A 25789-nucleotide genomic window follows, 5' to 3' on the forward strand; every position below is an offset into this window, starting at 1 on the left:
AAGCCAATATTTTTCTGCGCCATATCAAGAAAGCTGTTACCATACATAAGAGATAGTAAAGCTACAGTGCCTTTGGCATTTGTCTATTATGGCTTCCATAATTTTTTTGGATTATATTTCAGTTTCTACAGCATTGAAACTTCGAATGAATAATTAGCTACTCTGACTGCAATTTCCATTTTTTCGATGATTTCTTGTGGCTTCTACAAATTTTCAATGGTTGGCTTTTGTTGAAATGTAGTATAAACTCCTTGCATTTTGCGTGTAAGACTAGGTAACTTTTGAGAAAACCAAGGGTTAGTTTTACCTGTTCTTTAATATCTATGACGAACAAACCGCTGCCGCAGTTCAAACAAATTTTCCTTAATTATGAACGGTAGTTGAATTACATTGGAGCTCTCAGCGTATCTTTCATAGACTTTTCTGTACTCATTCAAATCTTTGTTTATCTTGCTTAATAATAATTATGATAATAAACTTTATTAACGGAAGATTTCCACAGCACATGCTTTTTTTGTATTTGTATGCTCGTCTGTTTACCGTTCGGGAACTTAAGTGTTCAACACTCATTTCGCGAAACACAACACTGATCGCTTATTCTAGGCAGTACCTTAGTACAGCGGACAAATTCAGGCTGATTCGTGAAAAACAAATCTAAGATATGATTTCAAGGTCTCCGTTGCATAAGTTTGACGCAATGCAAAAAATGCAGCGACGTTAGTCTGTTCTTGGTTATACCAGCCCGTAGAAGATAGGAAATGAGGTCGACGGCTCCAATATAGGCAGATCGCACTCACCTACAATAACCATGAAATCTGTTTGAACTGCGTTAACTACTGCTGCCAATTGCGTAAGTACGTCAATGGATGAATAAGGCGGGCGGTAGAAAGAACGCACACTTAGAACTCTCTTATTAAAGGCCAGTCTGCACCACGCAGCTTTAACTTTATCGGCCTCTGCATTTATCTGATGAGAAGAAACCCTAGTAACCGCGAGAATAAGCACACCTCCCTCTTGCAGGTCTGTGTCCTTTCTGTAACAATTGAAGCAATATGAAAATATTTCGCCATAAGCTACTTAATTTGCTTACCATGATTCAGTACCGATGGTAACGTATGGCTTAACCATATCAACAAGTGTTGCGAATTCATCAACCTCGTATTTAATTCTATGGCTTTTAATTACAAGAGAGGAAATCACTTTTGCATTATTCCGGTTCACTCTCGTGACCGGTAGTACCTCATCGTAGGGCCAGGGCTAATCTCTACCTCATTCGCGGAACCAATGCTAATCCCTACTACCAGTACTACCTCACGTGTATTATGATCATGCAAGTAGTTCTTTCCGTTTATAATGAGAGTGTGGTACCTGAGATAGATCTTGTCACCGCACTGTTCTCACGCTTTTTCAAACTTCCATAGGTGCTTACTTTTTTTACGTACTTCGCCAGGAAAGTCCTCTGAGATGCGGACATCACTTTCTTTCAGTTTGTGAGCACTCTTTAATCTTTTTTCCTTCTCAGTGCATCAAACAAATTTCGCCATTAAAAGGCGATTGCGGCAAAACTTGAATTTGCCTAATCTGTGAGCATTTTCTAGTTCTACTGATTAAATACCTAATTTGCATTCGCACACATCAATAACAGATTCATCAGAATTCTCATTTGACTCGTTGGGTTTCGTATCCTGGGCACCAAAAAGAAGCATAGTCAAACGGCTCCTCTGGATGTGCAGAGGGCCGACCTTTATTACTGAACATGGCATCTGCTTCTGTTCTTCACATCGTTTCTTGCCTTCTTCAACTGCTCAGTCCATCTGGTCAGGACTTCATATTCTTGATTCTGTTGACACGATACAGCTGCTGAGATCATGCACGGCATGTGTACTTTCAACATTTGACAGTTCTATTGCATTTGGCTTGGCCTAAGTCTTATCCTGACAGCACCGCTTCTTGCATGCCGGTTCCTCTCCCCTCTGGGTTACAGACAGATACAGGTATTTGCAGGCTGTCGATAATGCGACCGCTACACTTATGTTCATAGGCCGGCATGGGACATCCGTCGAATTCAGTGGTGATGCTTGCTGAATCGTATTCGGTCAGCAGCTGACGAAGTTCTGTTCCTCGATTTGTCGGCGTATATCCCAGTCCACAAGCGTGAACTCGTCGGTGATGTAACGCGTGAATGTGGGCTAGTTGGCACTTGAGTTCAGTTATTTTAAAACTCCGCGAAGAATGGACCGCAAGACGAGACACAAAGGGCACCACAAAAAGCGCAGGCGTCTCGCATGCCATAGCGCTGCCGAAAGATTGCCCCAAAGCAGAGATTCCATGTGCCAGCAAAAGCAGAAAGAAAAACTTCAGTGGCGCTGCTTCTGCCACGCCGGTTCAATTCCCCACTTATGAACATTACTGTAGATTTGTAGATAAAACATTTTAGACCGACCGTTCTACTTTGCCTGCCCAGATATTTTTATTTATGCAAAATTCTATAGCAATCAGGCATTATAGTTTGGAGGTGTAGGTTAAAAAACAAAATAGCAACCACAAATGCAGCTATGTACCCCGTATTTGCCGCGTTTGTTTGAAGAACTAGTTGTTTCATGTTTTCAAGGTAGTACGCTTCTCAGCGCAGCACATAAAGAGGACAGAACCGGCGCTGTCTAGTCCCATTTATGTGGTGGGCTAAAAAGAATTCCGCAAACATTCGCCGCACACAAATTTTCAATGCAGGTCATCCTACACACAGGATAGCCATGACAGTTCACATTTTTCCAGTAAGAAAAGAAATAAACCAAGAACATATAAAGGCACAGCAACAGAAGAAATGCAAATGAAAAAAAAGGAAATTGAGCCCTAAGCTTTCAGTGCTGCACACAAAGAGTCGTTTCATGAAATACTAGCCATCGGACCTGCAAAACTATTGCAGTATTCCACCATTTTCGAAGCCAAAGGATTCTTTAAGCAATTAGTTTCACACCGAAATCATCTTTATCATCATAATCATCAGCCTGACTACACCAACTGCAGGGCAAAAGCGTCTTCCATGTCTCCACAATTAACCCTCTCCTTTGACAGCTGCACCCAACCTATGCCTGCAAACTTGTTAATCTCGTCTTCCCACTTTAGCTTGGGCCGCCGCCTCCTACGCTTGCTTTCTTTTGGAGTTCACTTCGTTACCATTAGTTACCAGCGGTTATCTTGCCTTCGCGTTACATGCCCTACCTAAGCCCCACTCTTCCTTTTGATTTCGGCTACGGTGTCATTAACCCGCATTTGTTCCCTCGCCCACTCTGCCCGCTTCCGGTTTCTTAACGTTAATCCTATCATTTTTCTTTCTATATCTCGCTGTGTTGTCCTTAAGTTAAGCTGAACCCTTTTCGTTAGTCTCCATGTTACCGCCCCGTAGATGAGTACCGGTAAGATGCAGCTTTTGTACTCTTTTCTCTTGAAGGATATTGGTAAGCTGCTCTTCATGATCTGAGAGAACCTGCCACCTGCGCTCCACCCTGTTCTTATACATTTAGTTATTTGCCTTCCATAATCCGGATCAGCGGTCATTACATGCCCCAAATATACATATTTTCTAACTATTTTGTCTATGTAATAGGAAGTTTCAAATGGACGTATAAAATAAATAAGTTTGGAGAAGACTACGAGGATGACGATAAGAATGGTGTGTATTAATCCAGGAATAAATAAGCATGACGAGTATTAGCCGAAGAATATGGATAATGAAGAAGAAGTATTCGCTGAGATGGGAAGAGATGATTGGTGATAAAGAGAAGACGAATACCACGACGACGAGCATGGCGTGTACAAACGCTAAAGTTATAAAAGCGCGAGGGATAGCGTGCCACGGGGGGAAGAACAGAGAAGCGGATGTTCCCGCGGGTCAGGAACACCTCGGATAGAAGAGAGGAACGCCGGATATTGCTGCGGTGATACCGAGTTCTACGGCGCCGCACCGTGGACGTCCTGCCGTGCCTGAACCCTTTCCGGGGAGACAACGGATGACGCAACCCCCTGCTGCGGCCAGGGGTTCCTCCAGCGCTGTTGCCACCCATCCGGGTGGTACTCGCAACGCCATCACCACCAGCAACACCTCCAGTGGCACTTGGACCGGGAGCTCGTACGACGCCGCCAGCGACGCCAGCCTGAGCACTTCGAATTTCATCTCGACGTCGGCTACATGGATGTCATTGATTGGGGATGCAACGCTTGATCAGCACCGAACCGTAAGCACGAACGCCGAACGCTTGTAGACTTGGTGTTCCCGGGTAGTGTGTATTGGTAGTCTTTGTGTTTTGTGCTAGTTTTGTTAGTTTTGAGTGCTAGTGTTTGTGTCACGTAGGATGTATTAAATGTGCGTCTGTGTGGGTACACCTGTCGCCTCGTCCATTCTCTCAGCCCGAGTGTTCTCTGGGAATCCGTGACATAGTTTAAGCACCTCACTACCAATAAGAGAGTAATTACTCATTGACACCCTCCCGAGCGCAGCCATACGGCTAAAAAGGAAAGCTATACAGCTTTCTAAGAGACTTCGTGGTTAAAGAAAAATTCGTCCTGGTTCGAAGCTCGATCCCGGGACCACAGCTTCGCCGGGGCAGTCGCTGTACCAAATGAGCTAACCAGAACGTCAAGTTTATGGTAGGGAGAGAGCAAATTCCTCAATGGCTCGAAGTGCGAACAGTGTTGGTCAAATATTTTACGAACACTGTTCCCACTTCGAGTTATTGATGAATTCGTTCTCGCTCTACCATAAGAAGAGGTGCAGCGCAAAAAGACGGGACTAAAGGGGCGGACAGACAAGAAATGTACCGACTAGCCCAGACTAATAACCTTTTGCTCTACCATATGCTTGCCGTCCCGGCTAGCTTAGTTGGTAGAGCGACTGCTCCGGTGAAGCGGTGGTCTCGGGTTCGAACCCCGAACCAGGACGAGTTTTTCATTAACTACGAAGTTTGTGAGAAAGCTGTACAGCTTTTCTTTGTAGCCGTATGGCTGCGCTCGGGTGAATTATAATGAGTAATTACTCCCTTATTACCAATCTACTCCACCTTGGGGGATTCCCCTAAAAAGTTGACTTCACTACCAATCGTGAACTGCTGTTATTCTTTTTTTTTCATTCTTTTATTTCAGCATCAGGCGGAACACAGAGGCTGATGCTGGGACAGATGCTAAAGGCTGGTGGTGCCTGACGAGGCCTCTGACCCTAAACAGTCCACAGCAGTACAGATACAATACAAATCTTAGAACAAAAGAATAAAGTATGCCTCCTGTATTCACAAAAGATAAAACCAACATCTGCCACTTGTACCTAATCGTATTGCATATACTGTTGCACACAATTGACAAATAAAAAATCACACCACCTAGGACGCTGCGCAAATTACATACAAAATTACATACATACATAATTACATACATACATACATACATACATACATACATACATACATACATACATACATACATACATACATACATACATACATACATACATACATACATACATACATACATACATACATACATACATACATACATACATACATACATACATACATACATACATACATACATACATACAATTACTTACAAACAGCACAAATAGCTTTATGCGAAGGAATGAGCTAAAAGCGGCACAAGAAGACACGACACATGCGCAAACTAAACTGTTTTATTCCTTACGGAAGATGCATTTATATACGCAACGTCAGTTTTTTGAAAATGCAACCTTCCCATCATCAAACACGTGACCATCACCACGACACAGCATCTGCACTTATGTCAATTTCGGTTTCTGTAAGTGCAATAGAAGGAGTGCTTACACACGTTCCATTTTCCGCCTTTTCGATTAAAAACGCTTCGACTATCTCTCTTTCAATCCTTTCTTTCTGTTTACCTACAATTGTGGTCCTGTGCCGCTTCTTGTGCCGCTTTTTGCGCATTCCTTCGCATAATGATCAATCAACTGGCCCCGGTAATAGCTTTGCCACAAATAGCTGTTGTACGAAATTATGCAAAAACATATAATGCACTTTTTAGGTTGTCAGTAAAACTGCATATTTCTTGAAACGCACAAAAGCGAGATAAAAGTAATTAATAGAGTAATTTTGTGTTGCACAGAGTTTTTTGTTTCTTTTGTGAGACGACAGTAAAACATGAAACACACTGTTGAATTATGACTATACTTAAATTTGCAAGATAATATTTCTCTCCAGCTTGGCGTTTAAATGCTTTTAATTTGCATTCAAAGTTCAGCTTACCTTCAAATTTGTTTAGGATCGCAGGTACTTAATACACGATTGTTTGCGTGCCATAATTTGTTCGGATTTTCGGTGCTCGGTGTTTTCGGTGCCTCAAAAGGTATTCAGCGTTATCGGAGTCATGAATTCCGTACAGTTTCTTCGATATATTACTTGTAGTGCGTTTAAATAATACAACTATTCTGCCTTTAGGATGCCATGTTTCTTAAACAGGGGAGCGGTTGTTAAGTCCTGTGCATTACCACGATAAGATTCAAAGCAGCGAAGGATTTTCTTCTGGAATGTAATCAGCCTAGTATAATGGGTATTGTGCAGTCGTGCCCCAAACCATTAAGCCTTAGGTTAATTTGGACTAAGAAAAGTGAGTAATAATTTTTTTTTTAGCCAGAGAGGTATGAGCGCACATATTTTGTAAAGACATCCAGCTGTGTGGGCAAGTTCTTCACTCAGGTTTCTTAAGGGTACAAACCAGCTCATGTTTTTGTGAAACAAAACCCTGATAAATTTTTGTCTGAACTTGTCTTATAAAGGTGTTCTCAAATTTCAAGTTAAGTTTATGGTGTAAAGGTTTGTTGGCAGGACTAAATTGACATATGTTGTTTTTGGGGCATTTTATCTTAACCTGTTTAAAGTTCTACAAGGTAGTCGTTTACAGAAAATTCTAATGTCAGTAGGTTATGCGAAGAGAAGGCATTCGTATGATCAGCATACGTTATAGTTTGAGCAGAACCATATATTTCGACAATGTCATTAATATAGACAAGCAATAATAATGGGGCCAATAGTGATCCCTGTGGTACTCCTTGTTTTAGCTTCCCGTGTTTTGATACCGCATCATTAATTTTCACCAACTGATAACGATCATTCAGATAGTTATTTAGAAGATCTAGTGCACTACCGCGGACACCGTATCTTGATAATTTGTTGAGGAATAAATCGAACTTTATTTATTTATTTTACAGGTACTGCCAGCCTTATTATCAGGCCTTGGGCAGGAGTGGACAACACAAATCAACAAATTCAAAAACATCAAAATCAGCAAACAAGATACAGGACGCTGAATAATAAATCAGAACAAAAACAAACACACAAGATACTATTTACAACATGAATTTCATTTTTGTGGGGGGAGGCACATGTCACTCAGGATTTATGCGCAAGTGCACAGAGGAGTGACGAAACCGTTGGGCAGTCAACCGTGTCGGCGGATAGCGCATTCCAATCGCAAATAGTGCGCGGAAAAAAGGAATTTTTAAATGCGTTAGTCCTGCACGAAAAATCTAGGACTTTTTTGGTGTGATATGAGCGCGTAGAGCGGCGGTTAGCCCGCAGAATGTATAAACTTTTTTCTATTCCCAACTGGTTATGATAGAGTAAATAGCGGACCGCACATAGGCATGTGGCCTTACGCTTCGTTGTTCTGCTTTGCACAGGTTTTTCTGCTCGGTCCGTCCAAACTGCTTCTTCATCAGGATACCGCTACAGTCGACACGTGCCTTCAAGATTATTTGACAACAGATGCGGGAGATTTCATTTCCTGGCGGAGTGATTACCTTCTTCAAGCACCGCCCCCGTTCCATGTGACCTGCCCGGACCTTCGTTTAAAAGACCGACAGCCAGGCTTCATTTTCAGTGGGCACAGCGGACCGCACATAGGCATGTTGCCTTACGCTTCGTTGTTCTGCTTTGCACAGGTTTTTCTGCTCGGTCCGTCCAAACTGCTTCTTCATCAGGATACCGCTACAGTCGACACGTGCCTTCAAGATTATTTGACAACAGATGCGGGAGATTTCATTTCCTGGCGGAATGATTACCTTCTTCAAGCACCGCCCCCGTTCCATGTGACCTGCCCGGACCTTCGTTTAAAAGACCGACAGCCAGGCTTCAACTTCAGTGGGCACAGCGGACCGCACATAGGCATGTTGCCTTACGCTTCGTTGTTCTGCTTTGCACAGGTTGGTTGTTATTCTACTACAATTAGAAGTGATTGCCGCGGTCTTTTGGTCCTGCCGTGCCCACAACGATGTGTCATCATTGCCCAAGACGTGTTTTGTGTTTGCGCGCTGCTTTTATGTGGTGACATTGAATGTAACCCTGGGCCTGATAATTCAAATGAGGACAGTACAGAACTATTAAAGCAGTTGCTTACAGCTCATTCCAAGTTAACAGCAGAGATTGTAGCACTCAGAACACAACAAGTAGATTTGGAAAACACAATATCTGACTTAAACTCTCGCTTTGCGGATTTTGAAAAACAAACAGAACGTATTGATAATATGGAACGCACAATTCACGCCTTGCAGTCGAAACTGGTCTATATGGAAGATTACAGTAGACGTTCCAATTTAGTCGTTTTTGGTGTAAACGAGGAACCAGATGAGACAGAATCTGATCTAAAACAGAAGGTTCTGACTGAAATTTTCTCGGAAACACTTGATGTCCATTGCACTTCTGTCGGTAGAATTCATCGTTTAGGAAAGAACACGGTCAACAGGCCTGTGATCATATTTTTTCAGGATTACAATGAAAAGCAAAAAGTCCTTAAAAACGCTCACAAGCTAAAAGGAAAAAAAGTATCTATTCAGAATGACTACTCAAAGGAAACCCTCAGGAAACGAAAACTATTATGGGATAGTACTAAAACTGAGAGAGACAAGAAAATGAAGGTGACCTTAATCAATGATAAATTGCTCGTTGCTGGCCAGATGTTTTCGTGGGATGATACCACTAGCGCAAGAGTGAAACTGCCATCGAGGAACACACGAAAAAGTGAATGACGTAGTGCGCGGATCCAGAAGGAATTAAGACTTATTAACATTAATGCGCGGAGTATAATCAACAAAAGCGAACAGCTTGAGGCACTCCTTCTTGGGTACAATCCACATATCGTCATCATTACGGAGACATGGCTTCGCGATGAAATAGATAACAAAGACGTTTTTCCTCCAACTTATCAAATCTATCGGCGTGACAGATTATCAAGAGGTGGTGGAGTGGCGGTTTTAGTTAAAAACAATATTCATGCGACTTTAACTCGGCAAATTGATGACCATGAAAGCATTTCCCTAAAGCTATCTTTTAGGGGCCGTTCCATTTTTCTATTTGCTGTTTACCGAGCTCCAGATTCCCCTCCTCAGTTTCTACGCGATTTGTCGGAACACATGTCATCATTCAAACATAAAAACGTAGTTCCTGTCGGTGATTTTAACTTACCTAACACTAATTGGGAGTTGGCCTCATCTAATTCACGACATTGCGCAAATGCTGAGCACTTATTTGATATTATGCTGTGTCACAATTTGAAACAGGTAGTCGGACAACCTACACGTATTCATGGCTCATCTGCTTCCATTCTTGACCTGATTTTTGTGAACCGCTCTTTTGAAATGTTTTCAGTTTCGATCCATCAAGGACTATCTGATCATGAGTTGGTGTATTTCACTTGCGATTTCGTCGCTGATAAATGTGCCGTACCGTCCAAAACCGTACTTGTAAAAGATTTCTCGCGTGCCAGGGATGAGAGTGTATTAGATTGTTTGGATCTGTGTCTCAGCACCTTTGTCGGAACTGACACATCTGATCTCTGGATCAAGTTTAAAGACATATGCACATATTGTATCAACCAATTTATTCCATCAAGAGCTAAAAAAAGTGGCAAATCTAATCCCTGGATTACGCGAGAAATCTTGCATCTCAAAAGAAAACTTAAACGCTTAAGAAGAGCCCGTGTCCCTCACAACATCATTCAAATGAAGCAGGCTTCTTTGAACAAGGCTGTTGCGGCTGCTAAGCGACATTACTTTCAAAACATTTTGCCGAATTTCATTCGTAACGCTCCTCAGAAATTTTGGAATTTTTTAAGCAAAGAAAAAAAATCCCTGCCTGCGATGATGCATGAGGGCACGTTGCTCACCAACAAAAAAGATATTGCTGACAAGTTCAATTCATATTTTCACAGTGTGTTTTCCCAATCTGCAAATAATTTCACAACTCGTGATTCTTGTTCCCAGCCTGTGCACGATCTCGTATCTCAACCTGGTATTTTTGCAATGCTTTTGAATCTTAAAACAAAAGCAACTCCTGGGCCTGACGAAATACCTAATTCATTTTTACATCGTTATGCTGAGATGGTTTCGCACTTTCTTGCTATCATTTTTCGTGCTTCTCTTTTGTCTTCAAGTCTACCACCCGATTGGAGGGTGGCCCGTGTCGTTCCCATACACAAAACAGGTGATACCGCATTCTTTAATAATTACCGTCCCATATCGTTGACCTCTTCATGCTGCAAGCTTCTTGAACATATCATAGCCAATTACATTAAAACATTTCTCGATGACAACAACAAATTATCGGCTTTCCAGCATGGTTTCCGCAAAGGCTTTTCTACGGTCACCCAACTTACATCCGTAATTCACAATTTCGCTCAAGTTCTGGACCATTCCGGCCAAATAGATGTCATATTTCTAGATTTTAAGAAAGCTTTTGATTTAGTTCCGCACAATAAGCTTATCCATAAACTAGAAACTATAGGACTTCCTTCTTTTATTGTTAATTGGGTTGCGGCTTATTTATCTAACCGATTTCAATATGTTAGTGTCGATGGTCATTGTTCTAACAAACTTCCAGTCACTTCTGGTGTCCCGCAAGGCAGTGTCCTTGGGCCATTACTGTTTCTTATCTATATTAATGACATTACAGACATCATCTCTCATCCTGTTCAAATTAGGTTGTTTGCCGACGATTGTGTTTTGTTTAATGAAGTTAAAGTTCAAGACGACCAGATTTTACTTAATCATAACCTACACAATGTTAGTGAATGGTGCGTTAAATGGGGGATGGAACTAAACGCTGACAAGACAGTATTTATGCGGATTACTAATAAAAGAAACAGTCATTTCTTTTCATATAATCTTCCCACTCGGCACCTTTCAGAAGTCAAAGAATACAAGTACCTAGGAGTAACACTAACGAATAATCTTAGTTGGAATAAACATACTGAAACCGTATGCTCTTCTTCATTTCGCAATCTCTGTTTTCTTAGGCACAAGTTAAAACAAGCTCCCCCCAACGTTAAGAAATTGGCATATTACACCATGATTAGACCAAAACTTGAGTATGCATGCACTGTTTGGGATCCTCACACAAAGACTAACATTAATGCCCTTGAAAGAATTCAGCGCAAAGCAGTTCGGTTTATATTTTCTAAATATCGCACCACTGACTCACCATCTGCTCTGTTGCTTCAACATAATATACAGTCCCTTGAAACTCGGTGTAGAATACTAAGGTTAAGATTTCTCTTTCTATTGAAAACTAACAAACTGTCAATGGCCCCCGATTTGTATCTCCAACCGATAACGTCCAGGTCAACAAGAAACAGGCACACTGAATCGTTAAAACCTTACTTTGCCAGAACTAACATATTCAAATTCTCTTTTTTTCCCCGCACCATTACCGAGTGGAATCAGTTACCACCATCATCAACAGTTGACGTTGATGCCATTGAACAGGCCGTTCATTGATTTTTGTTTTGTGCTTTTTTGTATTGTGTTTATTGTGCCCCTCCTGCCAGGGCCCTTCACTGGGCCTGCAGTATGTCCTAAATAAATAAATAAATAAATAAATAAATAAATAAATAAATAAATAAATAAATAAATAAATAAATAAATAAATAAATAAATAAATAAATCCTATCCCGATAACGTCTCAATGTGAGACTTTCCAGTTCTGCAGCTTATAGAAGTAATGATGGTGACGTGCGCCAGCTGTATGAGTTAAAGATGAATCTAACTAATTTTCTTTGAACTTTCTTCAAGTTTGGTAATATTAGATTGTGTATGTGGATCCCAGACAATCGCGGCATACTCTAGGACGGGTCGGATAAATGTTTTGTAGGCTAAAATTTTAATTTCAGGTAAAGCGTTCTCTAACGTACGCCTTAAAAATCCAAGTTTCTTCATAGCTCTATAGTTGGTGTGTGTTACCTGTTGATTCCACCTAATATCTGATGAAATAATAACTCCTAAGTATTTGTAGCTGGAAACGACAGATAAGCACTGGTTGTTAATGTTATAAGCAAATGTTAAGGGTTCTTTTTGCGTGTAACGGTCATTGCCACGGTCTTTTTAAGATTAATAGTCATCTGCCGATTCGAGCACCAAGTTTGTATTTTAGATAGAGAGGTGTTTAAAACTGCCTGGTCATTCGCATTACGTATTTCACGATACAGGACGCAGTCGTCTGCAAAAAGCATGGTCTTGACGCTTATGTCACTGACGATATCATTTATGAAAATCAGAAAGAATAGCGGACCTAAAACGGAGCCTTGTGGAATGACTGAGTGAACGTTTGCGGAAGAAGAAGCTGCATCATTGACTTGAACACATTGCTTCCGTAAAGAGAGGTATCCTTGAGTCCAGTTAATTAAGGTGTTATTTAGTATGGGCCTTAGTTTCAGCAGTAATTTGAAGTGAGAGACGCGGTCAAATGCTTTCTCGAAATCGAGGAAAATTATGTCAACTTGCCTTTGCTTATCTAAAGCTGCTGCTTTTGCTACGATTGTTATTGGTTTTTTACTTTTTATATTTTGCTTTTTGGTTTCTGACTGCTTTTGCTTCTCCTGTATGACTCTGCTGTTGCTATGATTGTTTGACACTGCTTTTGCTAAGAGATGGCCCCTTTGTTTCGTTTTTTTTTATTCCTTTGATCAGAGTTATCTGTTAGTCTAATCTGCAGTATATAGTCTGTTAACCTGATGTAGCGACTTTTCATACCACGTGCTGGGTTCGAAGTGGTAATGGGATGAGTATCATGCTTGAGCGCAACTGTTTAAATATGCCACCTTTCCATAGAATAAACAGTTGGTAGTGTGCGCATGTGGTGTCTCTTTCTTGTCTGTGTCCTGTTTTGCGCAGCCGTTCATTTCATCATGCACCAACTCACCCCTCAGGCTGTTATATTGAAATTGTAAATCTTTGTAGTCCGCTGGTGCTGAACAACCAACTGTTGTTACCCGTTCTGTATTGTGCATGTGTTGTCATGTCTAATGGCGGGAAAAAATATTAGAATGAAATCTGCTAACGGGGGCGGCGTGCCTTCGGAACAGGACACCATAAATATAAAATATTTGCGTGAGATGACAAAAGCTCTCGAGAATTTGAGGCGTGACTTGAAGGAAGAAATGCGGAACCTTAAGGAAGGTGTATCCTACTGCACTGATATTTGCAATGATGTCAAAGATACTATTGCTGAGATCATGAATTTGAGGCTTGAAATGAAGGAATTGCTGAAGCAGAACACGGAACTGAAAAGCGAAAACGCCCGGTTATCACAAAGATTTGAAGAGCTCGAGCAATACCAACGCGTGAACAATCTCGAGATTAATGGCTTCCCGAATGGAACGGACCCACTTGCAATGATAAGCAAAATAGGCCACATTGCAACGGTAACGCTGACCGGGTGCTGAGAGTTCAGCGGCTGTACGGAATTCCGCATAGCCTTCTAGGTGTCATTGCTGTCACTACTTCCGCTTCGCCACGAAGGAGCTTACCCTCGTCCAGCCTTCGCCGTCGCGACGCATGATGGCGATGACTGTAGCCCGCGTCAAGACGGAAGGGAAAACGTTTTTCACAGTGCGTAGTATTAGAGAGGTTGCGTCTACGTGGCTAACTCTCTTTCTGATCGGTATGTTATTAATTTCTTAGTGTAGCACTCTGGCCACTGTTCAACCGTTATTTTATTTCTCGTCTACAGCCTGGTTACCAATGCCTGCATGAATGCTATGATGTCGACTCAGTCAAATACTTCCTCGTTTTCAATGAAGGGCATACATAGAGGTTGGTTATATTCTGAGCATTTCTCTTTCACTGGATTGAGGGTTTGAATGGCGCAGCCTGTCATACTGCCGCCTGAATTGAGCATTCGAAAGAATCACAACGTCAGCGGCTTTCGGGTGAGCTCGATTTGCACATGATACATATATTTGTGCATAAAAATTTTCTCTATATGTTTTATTCAAAAGGAAATGCGCTGTGGACTAAGCATTCAAAAACATGAAGTCACCTGATAAGCGCGTCAACCCAACGCACATACAAGACCTTGCCAGGAAAAGCGTGTGAACGATTAGTATAGGGCATACTGAGATTATAAAATAGTTAATGAGCGAACAAGTGTAAGCCTTCGAAAAATAAAGAAGATGTACAGGTCGAAACGTACCTAGAATACATAATATAATATGGCTTTCTGTTTCAACAGGCGGCGAGTGCAAGCAATCATACTCGTGTACATCTTCGTTTCCTTTGTCGGGCTTCATTCACCACCCTAACATACCATACACTTGTGCAGCGTCATTCCCTTCCTTCGATGTATTGGGCTATTACAATGCTACTATCGACCAATGGCTTGCTCGCTTCGCAATTTGTTCAGTTTTAACAGCCGCTTGTAAGAGAAATATTCGTGGGTCTTGTACAGGTATATTCATTCTATTAAATAGCGCTGTTATGGGTCCGTGTCTTTGGCTTAGTTTGGTTTGGCTTATGAGTGTTTAACCTCCCAAAGCGGCTCAGGCTATGAGGGACGCTGTAGTGAAGGGCTCCGAAAATTTCGACCACCTGGGGTTCTTTAACGTGCACTGACATCGCACAGTACACGGGCCTCTATGTCCATTGGCATAGCACTTATAAAAATCTGCTGGTGCTCTGTGAACATTAAACTTGCAGTCGCCGCCGGTCACAGGAATAACCTCCCTTAAGACGAAGTTTTCCCGGAGGCAGTACGTAGAAAACCTTTCGGAATTTAAAAAGTCCACGTGTGCTTGCTCTCACGCGCTAAACGTTTTCTTCTGTTTGAAGAGCAAACTATTTCTTTTCTCATGCGGCAGCCATTGGCTGAAATCTTGTACGCACCGGCGTACTGAATGTTTTCTCATAACGTAATCTTGTGAGTTCAGCTTCCTCCAAGCAATGAACTCTGCACAATATGAAGTAGGTTTATGAAGAGAGAAAGGCTACAAAGTAGCTGTGTCACTCCCAGTTTGCGCCTCTGGTGCGCCTTGAAGGAAACAATGAAGGACTACACAATTAGTGCAGAAAAGAGCGCTCTCAGGAGAGGAGTGACCGAACGAGGGCATATTTCGAACGGCTAGCAGCCTACCAACGTCTCACTTGAACAATATTGATCTCGCATCTATGACATCTTACAAGTACCGGGGCATTCATGTCACCTTCGCCGAGAGCTGTAAAACTCACTGTCTATTTCATTGTTTTTAAAGCTAGAGCTGCAGGCGTGGATGAAAACAAGCAATTGCGTTCAGCCCCCGCCAACAAATACCATCGTTTGTTGGCGACTTGGATTGTCAGTGCTAGTTTGGCATCTCTGTATTAACAATCTGATTCATCATCAGCCCTACTACACCCACTGCAGGGCAAAGGCCTCTCCCATGTCTCTCCAATTAACCCTATCCTTTGCCAGCTGCATCCACCCTTTGCCTGCAAACTTCTTAATCTCATCCGCCCATCTAACATTCTGCCGCCCCCTGCTACGCTTACTTTCTCAGGTGACGAAAGATCTGATTAAGAAGCGCCAAAACATGAAGGCATCTAACACTACCGATAGAATAGAACTAACGGAGCTATCAAAGTTAATAAATAAGCGCAAGGTAGCCGACATAAGGAAGTTTAATATGGAGAGAATCGAGCATGCTCTAAAGAACGGAGGTAGCCTAAAAACAGTGAAGAGGAAACTAGGCATAGGTAAAAACCAGATGTATGCATTAAGAGACAAGCAGGGCAATGTCATTAGCAATATGGATAAAATAGTTAACGTAGCCGAAGAGTTCTACACAGACCTGTACAGTAGCCAATGTAATCAGAACGCTAATGAGAAAGACAGCAGTGCACAGCAATGCGTCATCCCGCCAGTAACGAAAGATGAAGTAAAGAAAGCCTTAGAAGCAATGAAAAGGGGAAAAGCAGCTGGGGAGGATCAGGTAACAGCAGATCTGTTGAAGGATGGAGGGGACATCGTACTAGAAAAACTAGCCACCCTGTATACAATCTGATTAACCAGCTAGAAATCATGGAGAACAGGTCAGATCGTTTTATGTTCACCAACTACTACGATTACTATTTCCAATACTGTTAAGCCACTGCGGCCTGTTACAGAGTGGGAGAAGTAACGCTTCAGTTACATTTACACCAAAGGTTGTTCCATTTAGAGCCGTTGTTCTATTGTTCCATTTAGAGCCTCTGCTGAAAAATTTCAGCCACGTGGCGAAAAAATTGGCATCGTGTCTTCACTTTTCTTCTGGAAGTCCGGTTTCTTGTGCTCATTGTGTAGTCATAGAAAAGCAACGACTCCAACGTCATGCACTGACGATGAAGGAGTGCAGAAGAATGAGGATCTAAAGAGGCGCCGTAGCGGAGGTCTCAGGACTAACTTCGACCAGCAGGAGATCTTAGCACGCAATTATAACACACCGTATACGTGCGTCCTGTTGCGTTTCCCCTTAAACCTAGACGCGGCCACAACGGCTGAGGTTGGATCCAGGGTATTAGGGCTACGCAGCCACTCGCTCTAACTTCTGATACACCACGATTGGTCTCCATCGCACTTGTTTTCTGAGCGACATTTACCTGATTGATATCCACCTCGATCTGACCGCAGTGAGATGATCTGTCACTTGGAAGGTGTGCTCGTCCTCGGAAAGTCCTCTTACGGCCCTTGCAGCGACATTGGCCTTGTCGAGCTCGTCCCTAAGGTAAGCAGCACGTATATTGGCTGTTAAAAAAAAATATAAGGACATAACGCAACAAAAATTCATAACAGTGTTTTGGCGCAAAGCTTCGTAATGTTTGCTCATTCTGAAAGCCTCCAGTACGTGGTTTTATCATGGTTTGTGTCGAGAAATGCTACCAGAGTTACCTCTGAAGCTTCTAGCTCCTTGCAACTGCTTCTGTGTATTTCGAGAGTGTTGTAGCTGCTTTCCGACCTTTACCTCTGACGTTTTTTGCCAGCTTTCAAATACATGCGGTTGTTCTCTTCGCCGTCTACCGCCGCGCACTGTTGCCCCTATCCCCTTCTCCGCGTTTCTCGCATGTTATTGGGCTCGAGTTCGCCACAACCGTACATGTTTAGGCAATTGAACACGCCACTTTCACTCAAAAAACAGCTTCGAAATGCTAGAAAAGACCACAAAATGTTGTCACCGGCCGAATTCGCAAGCAACGGAGGTACGTGAAAATAGTTTTCGATGCTGGGGCCCGAGCTGGGCCACATCTCCGTTCGCTTCAAAGTCATGATTAGATTCGCTTTCGGTCTTGATGCCACGAGTTTAAATGCAGTTACGAGGAAAATTTTTTAAACTTAATTTTGTCATCAAAATATAAGGAAAGTGGAGCGAAACCCGACATTTTTCTGCTGAGGGCCGCCTGAGCTTTAAACGTGTAATCAGATTAACGGGACGTTTAGAAAAAAATCACCTGCCACATTTGCACTGCCCTAGAAAGAGGAAAAAAAAATGTATACTGTGCCTTGGTGAACTCGTCAGCGCACGGAGAGGGGCAGATTTCTGCACGCCACTTTTGTCGATTCTCATGTAGCACTAGCAAGGAAGCGCTTGGGTTAAAAAACGTGATTTGTTTCTAAAACCTAGTCATTCTTTCACAGCTATAAAAAAATTTCAAAGGGCTAGCTCCCTGGGTTTTTGAGGAATAGTTAAGAGAGCCTAAAGGAACAATAATGAATTTCTGCTTAGTTTAAAGCTTTGATTTGTTTTATCGTTGTCCGCAATACTCTTGAAGAGCAGAAAGAAAAAGAATAATTACTTTTAGGCACTAACAAGGCATGAAGAGAACTCTGCAGAGCATCAAGCAGCGGTGGTTCCACCTAAAATTTTTTTTGTCCGTAAAGACGCCCCACACAAAAGAGTCGAATAAATGAGGGAACCTGAAAAGCAGGAATGCATAAAGCTCATTTGAAAGCTAAACGGCCCACTCTTTCTGAGGAGAAGCCTGGTTACTTTTACGGCCCATTCTCACAATGAAGCAAACTGGGTCTGACCTGTGCTCACGTCCAAAAGCACTAGTTCACGTACTGCAAATATAATTAAATTTATCGCCATTATGTAACTAGAGCTGAATAGAACTCTCTAAACAAATTGGCAGTGGCTGAGCTCGGCTATGCCAGGATATACGTAGCGAGAGGTATGTTTGCCTGGCTAAGCTTGCTTTAAACTCTAATGGCGTGATCATTCGCACGACGGGCCTTCACATCCTCTTCTCTTGGTTCCCGTTGACTGACGGCTTCCGTTGGCTCCATCTCGGCGGCTGTGTGCCATCTGTTACACTCGGAAGTCTGGCATCTCCGTTTGGAAAGGCGTTCCTCTCTCTGTTCGGGCGTCTCCGCTGCTCTCTTCGCCTTTGACTCTCATTCTCTCTTTGTTGAGTAGCCAAGTGCCAGGCAGCAACCTCAGGATCGGAAGAGTTAGTCTTCTCTTGTGTATACTGCCGTTTAGCAGCGGCTTGACTCTCCTTCTCTGCATCGATGTGAAACGTTGTGATAGAGCCGCCCATTACATCTTCGCCTTTTAAACTAAATACTGAGCATGCGAAACGCGGTTCGGGTGATAGAGCGGCGTGCGGCGAGGCGGCGACGAACTCAGTTGCAGCGGTGCGGCCTCTCTGTTACCATGGTATCGGCGCATGCGCACAACTGCTCATCCGCGTGACGTCACACTCGGCTCGAACAGTGGAGCGGGCGCGCGGCCGCATCGACGGCCATGCGCACGCCGCACCTTCCTCCTCTCCGGTTGCCATGGTAACGGTGTATGCGCACAACTGGTCTCTCCCATGCACCGCGAAATGCTGGACTGGTAGCCCAGTGTAGCTCTCGCTACAAAAGCCAAAGTGTTGGTAAGAAGGCAGGAAATTCAAAATGATCACATAGCTGGACCGCACGCTAAGCCTGGCTGTGGAACGCCGAAGTCTGTTGCAGGCCACGGAACAAAACATTGCCAGGGCTCTGTCCGGATTCAAAGATTTGCATGCAGATAGGCTCACAGGGATTATGTAGGCGCACATGGAGCTAATGTCTTGTGAATTTAGTGCAAGCCTGAGTGCTGTATTACTTTCTTAAGGGGTCTTATTTTGTCCTGTTTAATATCTCAATTTGCCCCAATTGTTGGGGCAAAACTGTGTAGGCTAGTGTGTAGGCTAGTTGGGGACACGTGTTATATACACAAGCCCACGTTCTCCACACTTCCAGTGGAGCTGAAATATTTATTTTAGCTTTGACTGTAAACCATCTGATCGGCTTTAGCATCCACCCCACCTGGATGGCAAATTAGAAATTCACGAACCCCAGCACACCCTCCTTCACCGGACCTCAATCCTCAGAGGCAAGGGCCTACTTAACACGCCCCCCCCCCCCCCCCCCCCTGTCCACCCCAATGATGTTTGCCCAGATAGAGACAAATCCTATTGTCGAAACGTTGGCTAAGCGCTGTGCGGTTCCCTCTTTCTTGTTTGCTATGTGTTGTCAAGAAATGCATCTTCGGTACTGAACATTTTGCGCAAGCAGAGGGCGCTCCAAAAACATTAACATTCAACTGAAATTTATATGGTCCTTCCACCTAGGCAAAGAATGAAAACCAGCTTGTGCTACCTACTCACTCAAAACTCGATTGAGTAGTTTTGCATACAATCAAGGCGCTTGTCAAGGAATGGCAAGCACGTGAAGCTTTAGATGACATCACTCACGGGAGCATCAGAAATAAAATGGTAAATGAAGTGCACATTGGATGAAAAACGCGTTTACTCTGGCTGAAAAAAAGCGCAATTTCTTCGTTTACAAAATACGCTGAATGTATAAACACGAATCCTTACTCACTCACACGAACCTATACAAAGTATTATTGCACATATCAAGAGAGCATTGTTTTATTTTTCTCTGCACCCAAAATTTCCTTAGAAGGACTTGGTTGTAGGCCAATTGAGAGGACATCGTGAGGAGCAAAACCGCAAAACAGGACGGGACTGAGGCAGGCGACAACACTGGGCGGTACTGAGTTGTCAGTACCGCCCTGTGTTATCGCCTGCCTCACTCCCGTCCTGTTTTGCGGTTTTGCTCCTCACGATGTCCAAAATCTCCCTCCGTAAGTTTTCCTTGCTACGGGCATTAATATTTTAATCCTACAGCGTTAAAAAGCTTATGTCGCAGAAAATCTAGCGTCGCCGTCGGCGGCGTCCCTTACCCTGAGCGAAATATCTGTGAAAGAGCCCCAGAGAAGCAACCTAGGAGGCACGTGGGCCAACTAGGTCAAGTGACATTGCGATGTCATCACAACCTAACGCCCGGATTGCGAGGAAACTGCCCACCGTGGCAGGTGGAAGTTAAATTAATGATTGGTTGTTCAAGAGGCGCAACCTGGGTTGCACAACGCCCACCGTTGGCAGCACCTGCCATCGCAGGGCAGTGGCGCATTGCTTAACCGCTACACCACTGTGCCAGGAGAGGTATGAGCTCTCCTAGAGATCTATGAATGTAAACTACAGAATTGGCAATTCGGTATATATGAGCAAAAACAAATAAAGCTCTCGCATCATGCCCTTAAGGCGGAGCCTATGTGTACCCTTCATTTTTTTTTTATAAAGGAGAGATGCACATTCTTTACTGTGCGCTGCAGGTGTGTTTTAGAGTTTACCGCTGAGTTGTGGCCAGGCCTGCATAAGCCAAACGGGACGCTGGCTAAATAACAAGCTAAAAGAACATGCCTTGTCCCTCAAGAACGGGAACGGCTCAAATCTACCAGCGCACTTTAAGGAATGTAAGAAATGCCTCCTCCTCATCCACAAAACAAAGGTTTTGGGCTCTAAAGTAGCGAACATCAGAACGGTAAATTTTGAAGGCACACCAAGTAACACAATACTTACCCGATACGTGAAAACAAGTCAACTTTAATAATGAAATTTCTGCCACAACCGAAGGAATCGAGCTTCTCTTTAACATAATAAAACACGCTTTTCACCCTGTGTGCGATTCCTTTATCGCTTGACTTTTGTTCCTTCTGCGACTGATGTGTCAAGCTACACGTACTTGCTATCTCTTGCTAAGCGGCCGTGTTGTACCCAAACCTTCCTGGCGTGCTGCCAGCCCTTGTGATGGACATGTGAGTGTTTTTAATTTCTCTTAGTGGAAAGGCGATGTAAATTTTCAATTGAAAGTTAGCGGTTGTGTTGTGAACTTTTCTGTCTGCCCTTGTGCTTGCGCTATATCTTTAGCTGTATGTTCAAATACAATGCAAGATTTCAAACCTTTAATATTTCAAAAATTTTGTGGCTACAATAGACGCTGTGAAGGTGGTTGGACAGCGAAGCTATGCTGTTTGCATTAAATTTTTAGCCGGGCGTTTCTTCCTTATGAACACGACACGAAAATGCAACCGTAATCTTAACCGGGAAACACACGCGGGGAGAAGACACGTGGTTCGTATTCTTTTCAGGTGCCGTTATCATACATTATGCGGTTTCCAATGCACACGAGGGATTCGAATGACGTCAACCCCTTTCGAAGCCGCTGCAAACATAATGTTTACCCGAACGCGCAGTTGTAATTCTCGGCACGGCTCGTCGGAAATACTGAATATTCCTTCTCGTACGGCGCGGTTTGGGTGTCCACCAAGATATGTGTGACAAGCGTCATTGCTATCCTTAAATTGTCCAACGGGCAAGGCGTCACGCCGAACGGACGAAGGCGTTCCGTGCACTCCTTTGCAACGCAGCAACACGCTGTCGCGTGCGTCCTGCTCCTAATGACGAAGGTGAAGGTTTTTGTATTATATGTATATGTATATATATATATATATATATATATATATATATATATATATATATATATATATATATATATATATATATATATAGTGAACACTCTCAAAGTTCCCGTACACCAAACAAACATAAATACCCACGAGAGCAGCAGATTGGACAGCCGTCGCCGTAGCTCAGTTGGCAAGAGCACCGGACGCGATATTCGGAGGTCGTGGGTTCGGATCCCACCGGCGGCATGGTTGTTTTTCTGCTGCTTTATAAGTAATTTTCTTTAATCGATTTATTAATCTAAGCAATATTACCCCACTGATAAGCACAACACATTAAAAAAATAACGTTCCCCTATGCACCTTGGTTTCGGTGACTGTTTGCTGCCTTCATCAGTTTGTCAAACTGGCCACTCATTTACTTTACCTTGTCTGCTAATAGCTTAACGAGGATCTCGGTTCTGGCAGTCTTGATGCCACAGGTTGCATAACAGGGCTCTCGCACAGTTTCCGCCCTCGCCGTTAGATGACGTTCCACGTCACGCTCGCGGTAATACAGGACGTGCTACGTCCGCCGCTATGGACGAGAGTGGCGCTGGTGAACACTCTCAAAGTTCGCGTACACCAAACAAACATAAATACCCACGAGAGCAGCAGATTGGACAGCCGTCGCCGTAGCTCAGTTGGTAGGAGCACCGGACGCGATATTCGGAGGTCGTGGGTTCGCATCCCACCGGCGGCATGGCTGTTTTTTCTGCTGCTTTATAAGTAATTTTCTTTAATCGATGTATTAATTTAAGTAATATTACCCCACTGATAAGCACAACACATTAAAAAAAAATAACGTTCCCCTATGCACCTTGGTTTCGGTGACGGCTCCCTTCATCAGTATATATATATATATATATATATATATATATATATATATATATATATATATATATATATATATATATATATATACTGATGAAGGGAGCCGTCACCGAAACCAAGGTGCATAGGGGAACGTTATATATATATATATATATATATATATATATATATATATATATATATATATATATATATATATATATATATATATATGTATGTATACACATCGAAGTATACGGTTCATTTAAGGAAAATTTTTTATTTTAATCGACGTTTCGATCGGAGGACCAATCTTTTTGGAAAAATGTTTCCTTAAATGAAGCGTATACTTCGATGTATATTATTTTAAGCAGTCAAGTACCTCATGGTCTCGCCACTATATATATATATATATATATATATATATATATATATATATATATATATATATATATATATATATATATCTTTTTATTTGACTGCTTTATGATCAGTATGATGTACAACTTTTATAAGTACGATGTTTGCAATAAATAAACCGCTTATAAATGCAGCCATTTTTAAGCCTATTATTATTTTTATTTTTTTCCTTAACTTTGTAATATTACGACTCCTTTGTGATCAGTGTCATATACGATTTCTATGCTGTTTGGTCCTTTTCCACTCCTGTGGTTTTTTTGCTCACGACGACGACGACACGAAAATTTCCTTGGACGGTATAGGCATACAGCTTGGCTTTAAAAAATATTTGTGTTTCCCGCTTCACCTCGCCATTTCCTAATTACGGAGTGTAATGAATAACGGCATGAAATACTTCACTAATATCGTTTTTTTAATACTCACGCATAATGATTAATATGGATGGTCTGCTAATTTCTGTTCCTCTCTGCCCCACCCTTCTCAACGTCTGTCGATGCCAAGCATCAGAGCCGCAGAATAGATTTATACTCCAGACAAAAACACGACGGAATTTTCAGCAGTATCGCCCTAATACTTGTGCAATCCATGACGTAGCATTGTTCCAGCCTTAATTTTAACCCTGGCCCCCTGGTTTCCATTGCAAGGCAAGAAGCACGTCAAGGACCTGAACGCATCCCGCGCCACACACTCTCCGACGCGCAGGTCCTCCGTCTGGCGGGCCTGACTCCCTGCCGGACGCGCCGACGATCACGCTCGCCCGATCGCCGGCCCGTGCGAAAAGTGCTGCTGTACGGTCCCTCGGCCACTGGCAAGACATGCCTGGTGAGCGCCATCGTGGCGCGCAACTCTGAGGCCACCGTCTACTACGTGTCCACGCCCATGCTGCTCAACAGGCGAGTGAATGGCGCGCCCTCAACGGTAATAGTGGGCGCATATGACCCTCTGATTGCACCCCCGAGAAACTGTAAAATGGGCACGGCAATCAGCGGGAACAAAATGTCGTCTTATTCACAAGAGCATTCGTTATTAACACAAATGAACCAAGTTGCACGACGGCACACTGCTGTCTCATATCCAAGAATACAGCATGTCATGATATGGATAGCGAGGGAAGCTGAATTTCATTTTTCTTTCTCTGTATTCGGTATTTAATTCGACATTGAGAGAAATACGGTGATTTAGAGGTTCAGAGCTTATATTTAATTGAATTGAATGTTTATTTCCATGCATACAGGAAATGGACCTCGGGCGAAAAGCTACAAGGGTAGCTTGAAAGATGCTCGAGGCCCGGTGAAGGCAGAGCAGCGAAACATGAGCACATTCAAGGCAAACATACATATCGAGAATGAAACTATGTAGTATGGAAAAGACCAAATAAAAAAAAAGAAGTAATTGCACTAATGAAACAAGCAAACTAGAATGAAGACCGTAATTTACGATGGCAACGTGGCTGAACCTAAAAAAAATAGTGAGTGCTCATAACAAAGCTCACCTAGGCAAAGAACAGAAAGAGTGTGCGGCAATGATGAAATATAACTTAGTCCTTAATGGGGACAGTAAAGATGTTTTGGTTGTTTATGGTGTTTTGATTTAGTGTTGAACGGTACAGCGAAACAGCGCTGACGGAAAGAACGGAAGAAGAGGCAGACACATGCTCTCTGTGTCTCTCTTTTTCCGTCCCGTCCGTCAACGCTCTTCGTCCTTTCAACATGAACCAACCAGCCCGACTGAGTCCACTCCCATGATTCAGTGTGTATGGTAAAACGAGGCGAAACTTCCCATATTTATTTGTTTCTGGTATGAAAGCTTTCCTCATATGGCTTAAGTACAGCAAGATATGATGCTTGCATCTTTCACGTGCCCTGTTTTGCTCCGTTTTACTTGTGTTAGTCCCATTGGACCCCGTGAGGCAGCCCCTGCTAGTCCGCCTTCTATGCTCCCAACGCCGCAGTAAAACGCGCTACGAAATTAAAGGGAGAACCGGAAAATTTCTTCTCCTAAGAGGATTCCCTTCCGCTTCAGCGAGGTGTGCACGTACGTGAAGCAAGAGCGCTGCCTTTAAGCACTACGGAGAAAGGAATACGCGTGAGTTAAATTGGCGAGGCCGTCATTGAAGGAGCGTGGTTTGCTTTTCGTGAAGCCTTCTTAATATATAGCCAAGCATATAAAAGGTGTGATTTTTGAGGACGTTCTTAGACACTGGTGAGCGTATGCATTGCTTTGTGCACATTTTGTCACCTTTTCGAGCATTTGAACGTGCTCTCCCCGACACCCTTAGAGCATGTGGGGGTAGCGGTTTCGGTCTCAAAGGAGATGCCCTCGATTCGTCTTGGCAAGCTCAGCCAGAAACCACTACTGTTGTGCCCGGACAACCAGCCCGGACTCCACTTTCAAGACGCACAATTTCTCCGGCGAACGCCCTTGAACAAGCCAATAC

The 25789-nt window shown here is 43.0% G+C and overlaps 1 protein-coding gene across 1 annotated transcript in view; it reads left to right on the forward strand.

Annotated features, from left to right (window-relative positions):
* LOC144105170 (vacuolar protein sorting-associated protein 4B-like) overlaps window positions 1–25306 on the forward strand; it is a 58822-nt gene extending 33516 nt beyond the window's left edge. Inside the window, exons 3-5 of the mRNA XM_077638327.1 lie at window positions 16932–17025; window positions 24055–24245; window positions 25243–25306. Of these exons, the coding sequence (XP_077494453.1) occupies window positions 16932–17025; window positions 24055–24245; window positions 25243–25306 (349 nt within the window). The remainder of the gene's footprint in view (window positions 1–16931; window positions 17026–24054; window positions 24246–25242) is intronic.
* The last annotated feature ends 483 nt before the right edge of the window (window positions 25307–25789 follow it).

The sequence above is a fragment of the Amblyomma americanum genome, chromosome 9 (assembly GCF_052857255.1).
Source record: "Amblyomma americanum isolate KBUSLIRL-KWMA chromosome 9, ASM5285725v1, whole genome shotgun sequence".
Lineage (NCBI taxonomy): Eukaryota > Metazoa > Arthropoda > Arachnida > Ixodida > Ixodidae > Amblyomma > Amblyomma americanum.